General features: G+C 35.0%; 1 protein-coding gene across 2 annotated transcripts in view; it reads left to right on the forward strand.

Moving 5' to 3' along the window:
• The window catches only part of Plxdc2 (plexin domain containing 2), a 416118-nt gene that overhangs the window by 309903 nt on the left and 93416 nt on the right, over positions 1-12799 (forward strand). For both annotated transcript variants that reach the window (XM_063237895.1, XM_003463885.4), the window contains exon 8: positions 12482-12577. In XM_063237895.1, the coding sequence (XP_063093965.1) occupies positions 12482-12577 (96 nt within the window). The remainder of the gene's footprint in view (positions 1-12481; positions 12578-12799) is intronic.

A 12799-nucleotide genomic window follows, 5' to 3' on the forward strand; every position in this document is an offset into this window, starting at 1 on the left:
TGACAGATCATTTGGTTGATAGAAACATGACTTTCCATGTTATTTACTTATTTTTAATAAGTCTGTCAGGAAAACAGCTTTGTGCTATTTTATGTAGAAAGTTTTTGTGTGAAAATTATTTTGATGAAAAAGAAAGTATAATTTGATTCACATAAAAATTTAAGGGAAGCTGTGCATACTGGAGAAGATATATATTTATCTTTTTTAAAAATCACTTTTTGGGCTGGGGATTTAGCTCAGCGGTGCAAGTGCCTGCTTGGCAAGTACAAGGTACTGAGTTCAATCCCCAGAAAAAAAAAAATCACTTTTTATCTAATGTAGTTTATATTTTGCAGAAACAAGTAGGATTTTTGGAAAATTATTCATCATAGCAGAAAATAAAAATGTTACTGGGTGTGAAACTCACTGGTGAAGCATTTGCACAAGACGCATGGGGTTCATCTCTAGTGTACACGCACAGAGGAGGGAGAAACAGACACTCAGCGAAGGGAATAGAAAAGAAAAGAAAAATATTTGCTGCGTGCATTTTGTAGTAGCTCCAACCATGTAAACAGTCATCTTTTGAAAGCTTCTGGTTTCTAAACCATCTCTTTACTTCTAGAACATTCCTAAAGAAGACATTAAAGATTTGGTACTGGAGTTGTGTCCTTAGTGTGCTTACATAAACAAGGAATAATATAATAAAATGCATCCAAAGATCAGATCATTCTTTCTTTTTGTTAAAAGTTCTTTTTCTTTTCTTTCACTAGAATGATAGATCACATGTATGCTATTTGCTCTTGACTTGAGCTGATTCTAATTATGACATCTCTGAAAGCAGAAAGTAAATGGAGTAGAAACTAGACTTTTCAAAGCAACGGATTGGCTGAAAATGTTGGAAAGGCTCTTCTCCTTTAGAATAGCATGCATAGGGCAATTATGTTCAATGAAGATCGTGCATCATGGAATGGGTGTCTCATTAGCAGAGAATTTGTGAGAGGTAATATTCAAGGCAATTGTTAAATCGAGGTGGATTTTCCAGAAACTGAATTGTACTGAGAACAAAGCAAGAATATATTAGTATGTGTAAGCAACATAAAGGCAGCCTGACAGAACTCTTAAATAAGAGGCTGAGCCCTGGGAGAGCCAACCTTGGCTTCTGCGTGAGGAGCAGTGTTCTCACATTCTCCCTTTCAGAGGTGTTAAATCAAGCATGGCCTGAGTCAATTATTGCACAAGTGAAAGGAAACAGTAGTTTTCATTTATTTGTTGGTTCTTTTCATCCCTGGAATAATTTTATTTGCAGCTTGCTCACAAGACATTTTGGTGCACATTGCTGCTCTGATACATCATTGTTTAGCAAAAAGGCACACCAAAGTACGAAAAATGATCTTTGTATATATTTTAATATGCAAATTCTGTGTCAGTATTTTCTCGATGATCAAATTTTGCTGAGACTTCAGGCTCCCAGAATGTAACTTTAGATCCCTTGAGATGCTATAACAGCATAGCTGCTAGTGTTTTAGGGGAAAGCATCCTTCAAAATATCTATTTCTTTTAATAAATTGGCAAAGTTCATATGAGTTTAGAGACCATATTTTGACTAAAGTTTAGAACTCACCGTCTACCTTAAAACATTATTCAAACAGAGTTCAGAGGAAAGTTTTGCTCAGGCAAGCTGAGAAGTTGGGGTTAGTTCACATTTCCTGTTGACATTACTATTCAACTCAGAGAAAATTAGCCAAGAAGGAATAGAAATTGTAAGTCTCTAATGCCCTGTCTCTGCCATTAAGTGAGGCCATATTTGAGGAATAAAATTGAAGTTGATACATTCTACTTAAAATTCACTTTGAAGACAGAAATTTAAAATCTCCTTAAAAATCTGTTCCCACGTAAAAAGTGCAGCAGTGTTTGTTACACGATCTTCTGTGTAAGAAATAAGATTGCATGAAATTCTAAACTAAAATAATGCATACTTACTCATGATGCAGATTAAGAAAGCTCGAGATTAGCATAATACACATTCTAACAGTATTTTTTTCCCTGAGAAATAGAATTATTTCTCCAGGTCTGTATGTTATCAATCTGTGTAGTTAGAATTTAGGTAAATATTAAATCCTTATCATAATTCTGTTTACATATTAAACAAATTCTCAGTGTTAGGAGTAGTCCCATAGTGAATTAAATCCTTTATTTCTGCTACTCCTTTTTTTCCCTGAGTGGATTTAAGGACCAACTGATCATTATCCTAAGTAATGGGCAATTTCACTTCTTCTATATTTCAAGGTGACTTACAGAGGACCCTGTTCTCAGAAGATCAATTTTCTGTTCTTCTAATCATTTGATTATATGGGTTATTAAATCCAGAATTTCAGTGTAATCTAGCCATGGCAAAATGGGAATATGAGCCATGGCCTTGGGAATTCTTTTCCCCTGTGGGACCAGCATTGCTATCCCATTCTCATCATATTTGGTGAAAATTTGATAAAGCATTCAATAATCTGTGAAGTAGTTTTAATTAACTTGTTAATGAGATTTCTCCCCACCCATACTTCACAGCATCAGCAACCAAAAACCTCATTTTTCATCTTTTAAAGACTTTCAAAGAGTAAGTGATTTTAGTGCCAAATTTGAAATAGCTATTGAGGCAGGCTTTTGTTTTCAAAAAAGATCAGATAGTCTTATACAAAGTTTAAATATCAAAGAGAATCCAGTCAGTGTTTACTAAACTGATACAAAATTCTTGGATTACAAGGGAAATTACTTCTTCCAAAGCTTATGGTGAAATTAACTTTTAAATTAAAAAATAAAAGATGAGAATTAGTTACAAATATGCGCAACATAAGGGATACCATATGCTGTGAATATTAGTCATGATGCCTTCGACATACTATTTAATTTCTGCAACTTCTTTATATACAAAATGGTCTTAGGACCAAAAATGCAACTAGTATGTAACATGTAATTGCATACAATTAAATGGGTTATAGTATTTATGGCCATTGTTTTTTCCTTCATCATTGTCATTATGATCATCATTTGTAGCCAGTGATGACATTGTTGTCACCATAAAAAACAGGTATTATCCTCATAGGCTCACAAGAGATTTCCACCAAGATAACACTTGGACAGAGTATCACTGAAATGCTCATTTTTTTCCTGTGAACTTGTGTTTTTTTTAAATGTATCCTCATAAGACTTATATATGTGGTCTTACAACTTTAACATACTTTCTGTTTTTTTTGTTTTTTTTTTTTTTTTTTTAAAGAAAAGGAAACGAAAAAAAATACATGGAGATTAAAAAAAAAAGGGTAGAAATAATTCTAAATTACAGACAAACAAAAGGTAAGAAATTGCCAGTTGATAAGTTACAAATTGTCATCTTCGAAATGGCTGTTCAGGTTATAGAATTAAAGTATATAGAATGACATTCAAAAAAAAAAAATGACCCTATAAACCATTCTGCTCTATGGCCGAACAAAAGCTCCGTAATATGATTATCGGTCCCACCTATTTGTTTTACATCTCTAAGAGGATAAGGTTAACCATATCAAAACAGAACAGAACATTTTAAAAAAAAATAAAAAACAATTTAAAGAAGTACAGATTTCAAAGCAAGTCCACTGGAGATCTACCTTATCTAACTGTCTCTAGCTTCTTACAGATAGTTGTCCCTAACTTCACCCACTTTCTATACTTATTGCATATTATAGAACAAATCAAATCATTACAGGATGATGGAGTCTTTTTAGGTCCTCAAGTTCCAGATTAGGGAAGACATTTCCAACTACCATCGCATCACTCATTCTCTTTGTGATAGCCGTCCCCATCTCTGCATATGCTGAAGTTGAGCTGAAGAAACCAGTCCAGAGTCATTTTAATCAGCAAGCAATAGATTGCTAGAATTTATATTATAATGCTACAAAATAAGCCTCGGGTTTTTCAGGTCTCTTCCTCGGAGTATTTGTTCCTATCCTCTCTGTATTATAGGGAAAACCAAGTCATAACAAGACAGCGAAACAATTTCCTAGATAAACATGCAATGGATAAGACTTATAAAATTATAATATAAATGATCTTCCGTAGCTACTATGTTTTCTCTTGTTATTTTCAATAGATTTGTCAACAACACTGGCTTATTATAGTTAAATATACTATCACCTATTTTTATAAAAACTTATCTTTGACTGCATTGTAGTATTTGAGAGCTGTTACTGATTCATACCAGTATGGATATCCTTTACATCCTGTCATGCTCAGAGTAGTTTCCTCTACTTTTAGGGTTGATTCTAACACGCATACCGATTTCAAATAGGATCAGTCAAGGCCAACCAATGGTCTTATGATTCAGATACAATTAAGATCAGTCATAGTAAGACAATGTAAGTAATACAGGATTTCAGCTTAAGTCAATAGGAAAATAAGGATAGTTACCATGGTATAACCTGCTATTTTTGGTTCTAGAGGTCTGTGTCCTCAAATCTGATATGAGTGGACAGACCAGAACAAATTTAATTCAATCTAAATATGGCACTAGGACTACTGTGTCTTTTAAATCATTATACACCATTAGCAATGACCTCTGCTTTTTTTTTTAAATATAGTTTCAGAGCTGTCTCTACCAAACACTAGCTTACCATCTCTGCCTCATGTCTGCTACTCCACTTTTCTGCTATAATTTGTCCACCTTATTCCCTCATTCCATGGTCTGCCCCGTACACTGAGGCCTCTCTGCCACTGTAGCTGTAATCCTGATATCTCTTCCTCTCTTTCTCTGTAATGTCCTTCAGCGCTCTCTGTAGGGTTGGATTGGTGGCCACGAACTCCCACAGTTCCTCCTTGTCTTGAAAGTATCTTATTTCTTCATTAATTTTTAGAGAGAGTTTTGACGGATATATGAACTTAGGTTGCATATTTTTTTCCTTCAGGACTTGGAATATTTCTCCCCATTCCCTTCTTGACTTAAGAGTTTGTGTTGATAAGTCTGCTGTTATTTTGATAGATTTCCCGTTATAGGTAACCTGCATCCTTTCTCTGGCTGCTTTTAATATTCTGTTTTTTTGGTGGATTTCTGGGATCTCGATTATTATATGCCTAGGCGTAGATCTGTTTTGGTTGTAGGTAGCTGGCGTTCTGTATGCTTCTTTTATCTGGATATCATTTCTTTTTGCTATACGTGGGAAATTTTGCTTTAATATCTCTGTGAATATTTTTTGTATTTCATTTTTGGATGTTCCTGCTTCCTCACTCACATTCTTTATTCTTAGGTTATGAATCTTTTTATCATCTTCCAGTTTTAGAATTGCTTCTTTCTGGTTCCTTGTTATTTTTAAGAGGCTTTTTCTTTCACGTTCATAAGCCCTAAATCTCTCTTCAAGTTTCAGAAGGTTGTCTTTAGTTTCTGTCAAGGCATTTTGCCAATATTCAATGGAGTTCTGAGTTTCCTGATATTCTCTTTGGATCTGTTTCATGTATTCTAAGTTATGCTTAAATTCTTCTTCAGATGCTTCTCTTTCTTTTCTGATTTCCTCAGTTCTTCCATCTGTGTTCTCTTGGGCGGGGCTTGTCATTTCTTTAATTAATCTCTTTATATCTTGCCTCACTTGGATCAGGAGTACATCTTTAAATTCCTCTATGAGATCATGTAAGTACTTTTTAATTTCGGCTGATGCTGTGTCTAGTAGAGGATGGTTACTGTGCTTGTTCTCTTCAGTGTTTAGTTCTCTTGGGTTTAATTTCTCCTGTTGAACAGCTGGAGGTTTTTTTTTATTTTTATCTCTTGTCATGTTTCTGGTTTCTTTCAGACTGTCCTGGAGTTCTCTGGCCCTCTCCGAATTGCTTAGGGCCTTTCAGAAGCGTGCTGGCTTGAGTTTTTGCTGTCCTCCCCAATTTGCTGTTATCTGGGATAGGCTGGGATGTAGGGGCGGTACAGTCTAGTCTCTAGCCTCTAGCCTCTGTGTCAGTTAGTTCATAAATTAGGCTGTACTTTCTGGTTGTCACTGAGTTGTGACTATTTTGTATCTGCTTATTGGGCCCCAAGCAGAGGCTTGGTTTAGCCCCAGAAGCTCCTGCCAGTTCTCTTTGAATCAGAAGCAGCTGAGTAGTGGCACAGGATTCTGCCCAGGTCCCAGCCGTTCTCTTCCAAACCTCTCTGTGATAGGTGCACCAGAAAAGCAGATCTGCCCAAAACAAAGATGGCTCCCACTAAGTTCTCTGTGTGGAGCTGAAGCCAACAAGTAATCAGGCTCTGCCAGGACTCAAGATGTCTTCCACCAGCCCTCCCTACAGGGGGACCTGGTGATGTTACCAAGCTGCGATTTCTGCCGCCAGGCTAATATGTCTGCAGCAGACTCTGTGTTATTGATTTCCCCGTGGTGGCGGGCCAGCTGTTCTCTGGTCAAACACAGCAGCGGCAGGGTTTTCTGTACTCACCAGAGTCCTGTGCAAGTCCTTGTTCCGGGACCGCCGCACACCAAGCTGTCCACTTTTCCCCCACTCGCGGCTCAGCGCTGACCGGTCAGATTTCTGTGCACCGTTTAGATTTGAATCGCCAGAGCTTTGTACATCCGCTCTGGTGCAGCAGTGCAGAACTGGCTGCTACTTGGAGTCTCGATCTGGGTCTCAGTTTCCCGCGGTCTCCAAAAGCAACTCAGCTTTTCGTGCTGGGTCCACGAGTCTGTTTATTGATTTAAGGGCGCGGGATTTGTAGCCTCCGGTCTCAGCACGACTTTAAATCCTCCAGTTGTACTGTCTTGGTTAATAAGAATCGCTATCGATTTGTCTGGTCCTCTCCATGCTGTCTTTTTTTATCTTTGAGTTTGAATTCTCTGGAGAGATTCTTCGCTCGATCCTCTAGCTCGCCGCCATTTTCCAAGAGCTACTTTCTGTTTTTATAAACTTTATTTGTAAAACTTTAGAAACAGAAAGAACTGTAGAAACCAGCTGTTCCACTGTCCCTAAATATGACAAAAGTTTGATCTGCATATGATGACTTTCATTATTCGTCTCAGAAATACACGCATAAGATGAAACTTATTAAAAATAGAAACACAATGCACTTTAATTCAGGGCAACATAAAATAACAGAAAATTTATAGAATTTTTTTAATTACCTCTAAATCTACAACAGCTAGTAGTCAATATGTTCATTGTCTCATCCAGTCTTTCATCTACAGTGTATATACACAAAAATGCACAGGCACTGGGATTGGCATCATGTGAAAATATTTCTGTGGTCTGTTATTTGATTTCTTCAGGTTACCTCTGTGGCATGTGTTCATGTGGTGCTTAGTTGGTTATTAATATTCACTGCTCAATAAAAAGCATAACATTTTCAGAAACAGAACTCATAGTTAATTAGTAGAGTAAATGTATTTTAAAACTTTTCTTCAGTGGACCACTGAATTCTCAGCGAAACATTTTTGTGTATTTGGCCACAAGTAGATTCTTTGTCAAATGTGTTTACAGACTAGGTGGCAATTTTTCAAAGAAACTAATCAAAATTATTTAGATTGTGAATAAGGTAACCTTAATAAACAGAATTCTGGTTATTAGTATGGGAAACATTTTAACCTTTAATCCTCAAAGGGGCTTGTGAGCCTAAGAATCAGAATTTCAATTGTATTTAATTAATTATTATTAAGTTTAAGAGCTACATGTGACCAGTAGCTGCTATATCAGAAGAACAATAGTCCATATATGCATAATTAGTTAAAATGCTGAATGCTGAATGTCACATTGTTTTTATCTCTTTGCCTTTTATAGGACATTAGGATATTAGATGTGTTCCCATATGCTTTTTTTTAATTATACTAATTGTAACTCATTTTCCCCATAGGAAAATATTCTAGCTTTGATTGGTGGTAGAACACATTCATTATACGTACTTACCAATTGTAATAAAAAGTGAAGTCAAAATGTGTTAAAACTATGGTACATATAGCTAACTGATATTTTTTCCTATAGTACTGTTTTTAATTCCTGGAGAGTAAACTGAGAACCTCTACACTGAGCTACATCCCCAGCGAAGCCCACTTTTTTGTGGAGCTATGAATTAAACTAATGTCCAATTCAGAGCTACATTCTCATCTCTTATCTTAAATTTTAAAAAATGTATTTTGAGACAGGGTTCTGCTAAATTGTGATCTTCCTGCTTCAGCTTCCCAGACTGCTGGGATTATACGTGTGTACTACCACAGCTGATGATCTGACTATATTCTACTGAATTCATTTTAAGCCCTTTTTGGAGGAACTGAGTCTCATTGGTTATTTTCAGGATCATCAGTCTTTTCATTCATTTAAACTAGCTCAGTCTCTAGATCTTCAGTGAGTTGTGTCATCTTCCTTCAGCTTTCCTGAAAGTGGAAAGCTCTTCAAAATTATTTATTCTATAAAAGATGGCATTATTTCCTTTACAGCTCAATTTCATTAATTGTTTAGGTTCTCAGATATGCACTAGCTTATGAGTATCTTAGCAAAAGAATAAGTAGAAATCACAGCTTCATTTATAAAATAATTTCTGGTTAAAAAGTAAGCACTGTGTAAGTGATAGTTTCTTGTTTTAATTTATACATTTCTACCATGTATTATTTGGTTGACCCTGGTTTGATTTTTAAAACAAAGCAAACATCTCAAATTTTCTAGTTATTAAAATCACTGATTATCAGCTTTAACATATTTGAGAATTTTTCTGTTTTCTTGGAGTTTTATGAACAGGGAAGAATTCCTTCAGGATTTTGTGGATTAAGCTGTTTCCTTTATCTAAATTGAATTTATTCATTTCTTCATTCATTCATTGGCATTTCATCTGACATCATATTCTCTGAGAAAAATCTTTACCAACCCAGGGCTGTCTTTCAATATATTTAATAAAGCTTGAATTTCTACTTCCAATACAAAATCCTAAAGTCACAGAAAGTAGTTTATTGTTAAAATTTCAAAATATTTATCCATTCATTTACTCAGTATATGTTCATTGTTCATTGGATATTCAGTAGTACAGGATGAATTGGTTCAAGGAAAAGAAACCCAGTGAATGAAAAACTCATCCTCACACATCTCCACTGTGTGGTATCCTTCCTATGGAAGGCTCAGGGAATAAGTCAAGACAGTTCTCAACAATAATCCAGGGTAAATTTGTCTATTCAGTCTTATCTGTCTTTATTTTAAAATATGATTCCAGGTGTTAATTTTTTTTCTTTCATATTTGCCTTCAAACTTCAAATTTATACTTACCCTTACCTTAGTGATTTCTTACTTTTTTTTCTGTTACATAAGTATATTTCTATTTTGATTTAGACTTTCCTACTACACAAAATATTTCTAACTACTATTACTTGCATACATTTATAAACCTGACTGCAAGCAAATATTTCCAGATGAATTTTCCCACAGCGACTTTGTTTTCTGTAATTATAGTACAGTCATTTAGCACTAATTTTTGTGTATGTATGAATATTTGAGGTCAAAATGAGGAAACTCTTAATGTATTTCACCAAATTTCATTTAATGTAATCATAATTTCCTTTTCTTCCAAGAAAAACTATAGTCAATTACAGGAGATTGAATAACATAAGGCATAAGGCTTAATAACATTGCAAATATATATTTAACAACTTTTGCATGTGTCACAGAAGTAGAGATTTTTTGTCCCCCTGGGGTCAATGAAGATACGAAGTTATTTTCAGATCTGCAGTCCATGTGCCACCCAGCCCGCTCTGTCACCATGTTGGCCTGTCTGTTCAATGCTGGTTTGCTTCTCTTCTGAGGAGGTCAGAAAATGATCTTGTTCAAGCCACTAGTAAAATATGTATTGAAGGAAGAGAAATATGAGGGCTTATTTCAGCCACGTTCCTCTTTCCCTTCAATCTATGCTCAAAATCTGAGTATTTAGATTTTAGAGATCTTCTCACATTTACAATCTGTCAAGGAAAAATGAAAGGAAAGCCTAAGTTAAGGCTTGGGTTAGCTCTTCATGGGCAGCTAAGGTGTATGTTGCTTAATCAATGTTAATTACACTATTATTTAATAGAATTAGAAATAAAGAGGGAATTGGAAAAACTGGGGGTAATGCATTTTTATTTTGTTTTTAGATACTTCATTCAATAGCACCAAGTAACTAACTCTGTTATTTGCACTGCATTTTCATGAGGAAGCTAAGAACTGCTCTGTTAGTGTCCTTTCATCTCAAGAGTCTTTTTCCTGTGTGTTCAGGCTGCAAGTGAACGTTAAAGTTGAGCAGAGCATGCAACTTCCATTCAGGAGTACTTGGTATAGAGTGTCATGTAAAGGGTTCAATTTGAAAAGAAATAAGATACAAAAATCTGGGGCCTGTCACTAACCACTGGCAATGCAAACAAGGAAATACTAGCATATCATGTATTTCACAATTTGGACAAAATATTGAAATATTTATATAAAGATGGGGATAGGCCAGTTTAGGGAAACAAGTTTTCTCTGCATAAATGTTAACTTTCAAAACAGGAAAATGAACTAGGTCATGCCACATGGTACTTGTCTGTGTTCATTTCATTTAGGGTACATATGCATCAGAGAGGATTTATGATGTTTTGATAAGATCACTCTGTTCCTCCTGCAGATTGCTGTCAGACTTTTTTAAACACGAAGTTCAGTAATTTCTACATTGCATCACATCACCTTATGACTTCCATCACTGAACTATATTTTCCCTTCACATTAATCTGCTTGGATTCATCTTTTATTTATCAAAATCCTTCAAGAAAAAGTATTGCAGAGTGAATCTTGGTTTTGTGAAGCTGGAATAGACTAGCTAAATTTGGATTGCCACCACCAAGACTCAGTATTTGGTTCAACATTATTTGGCTTAATTCTTTGAAGAAGACACTTAAACTAAATATGAAAGCTTTTAACATTAGCAGGACTATGGAGTGAAAAACTTGCTAATGACTTATTTTTGACAGGAGTGTCTTTGAAATACCACAGAAGTGACCATTTGGAGGCTGTTATTGATTGGCAGGTTATCAAACAAAAGCACTCATTAATTTGATTTTGGGAAATCATCTCCTCCCAATAGTTGGGGTTTTGAGCAGGTAATAGAGCTAGCATTAAAAAAAATTGTCCCTTTCCCTTTGTTCCATATGCATGGATAATAATTAGCTCCCCGAGGCTTCCCAGCCACTCTCATTACATGAGATTTTTCAAAATATGACATGAAATGAAAGTACTAATATACCAAACACCAGACGGACTCTGAAAATTAATGGGAACACTCCCAAACTCCTGATCTCTCTCTCTCTCTCTCTCTCTCTCTCTCTCTCTCTCTCTCTCTCTCTTGCTGTCTCTTTCTCTCTTGGTATCAGGGATCGAACTCACAACCATGCACTTGCAAAGTCCTACCGATCTTATGGCAAAGCCATTTGAGGTATTACTTTTGAAAACTGAATCATTTAGTAAAATGCTCAGGAGAGCAACATATGAGGAACTCATCCCATTTAGACAAAGGGTTCTTTGACCAATGCAAATTAAATTTCCTCTAGAGTAAGATTGGGCACTGTGATTTTTTAAATAACATACAGTCTCTCAAACGTTTTCTATAGTTGTATTATTTGCACTGTCATTGCAAAAATTTTAAAGAAGAAATAAAATGCTGACAACATGACTTTTCCATTATACTCACCAAATCCATTCATATTCTCTAGTAAGGCTTACCATGAGAATTTTAAATATAATTGTTTTGTTTTAGTTTATAATGGATTCACTTTTGTTTATCTGATTTGTAGTTACTAAAGTTCTTGTCAAGTCTCCATATAGGATTTTCTGATGAATTATTATAAATTATTTTATGTAATATAAATGTTAATTATTGACTTTCTCTAGATACATTATATAGTAATACATAACAATACTGATTTTAAAGTGATTTAAATTCTATCCTTCCTCAAGTTTTACTGAACTATAACCATCAAGTGAAAATTATGTGAGATACATAACAGTGATTTGATATATGTGTGCACGCTGTAAAATGATTACCACAATCCAGTTAATTAATATCATTTGTGTGTATGTGTGTATTTATGCTGAGACCACTTAAAACCTGTTCTCTTCCAATTTCAAGTTATACAGTGTTATCAACTATAGTCAACATGCTAATAAAAATAACATCCTTTTTGCCTTATTAAAAATTTTATTTTAAACATTTAAAGCAAGGACATTATTATTATTATTCTGACTAATGTCAGATTGACCTTTTTTTCCTTTTAGACAGGGCTTCTCTATGTAGTTCAGGCTTGCCTTGAACTCACTTTTTAGCTGAAGCTGGTCTGAAACTTGCAGTGATCCTCGTTCCTCAGTTGACCAATAACGGATTATAGGCATAAGGCACCATGCCTGGCTAGACTTTAATTACCTCGCATTCCTTAAAGCTTTAACTTTAGTTTGAGAAAATGGTATCGAAATATTGCTGTTTTGTAAGTGGAAAATTGTTGAAGGTTAATTTCTTTCTTTTTTTTTTTTTTTATTATAGATGTTCGAAGAAGAACAATTTATGAATATCACCGAGTAGAGCTACAGATGTCAAAAATCACCAACATTTCAGCTGTGGAGATGACCCCATTACCTAGTAAGTTAATATATGCGCATAGTTAGGTCAAAAACATGATTTGAAAATTTGATGATCTGAACTGTTCAATAATTATTGTGTTAGTTTAGTTATATAGTTATAATTGTGTTTGGCATCCATAAGTATTTTGACCCATTGTGTGTACAGAGATGGATGGTGCTAGGTTTTTTTTTTGTTTTGTTTTGTTTTTGTTAGTGGTCTTTTGTCCCCCAAGCTGTTAAT

Source organism: Cavia porcellus, unplaced genomic scaffold, assembly GCF_034190915.1.
Source record: "Cavia porcellus strain 051 isolate PalLab524CR breed Dunkin Hartley unplaced genomic scaffold, mCavPor4.1 scaffold_27, whole genome shotgun sequence".
NCBI lineage: Eukaryota > Metazoa > Chordata > Mammalia > Rodentia > Caviidae > Cavia > Cavia porcellus.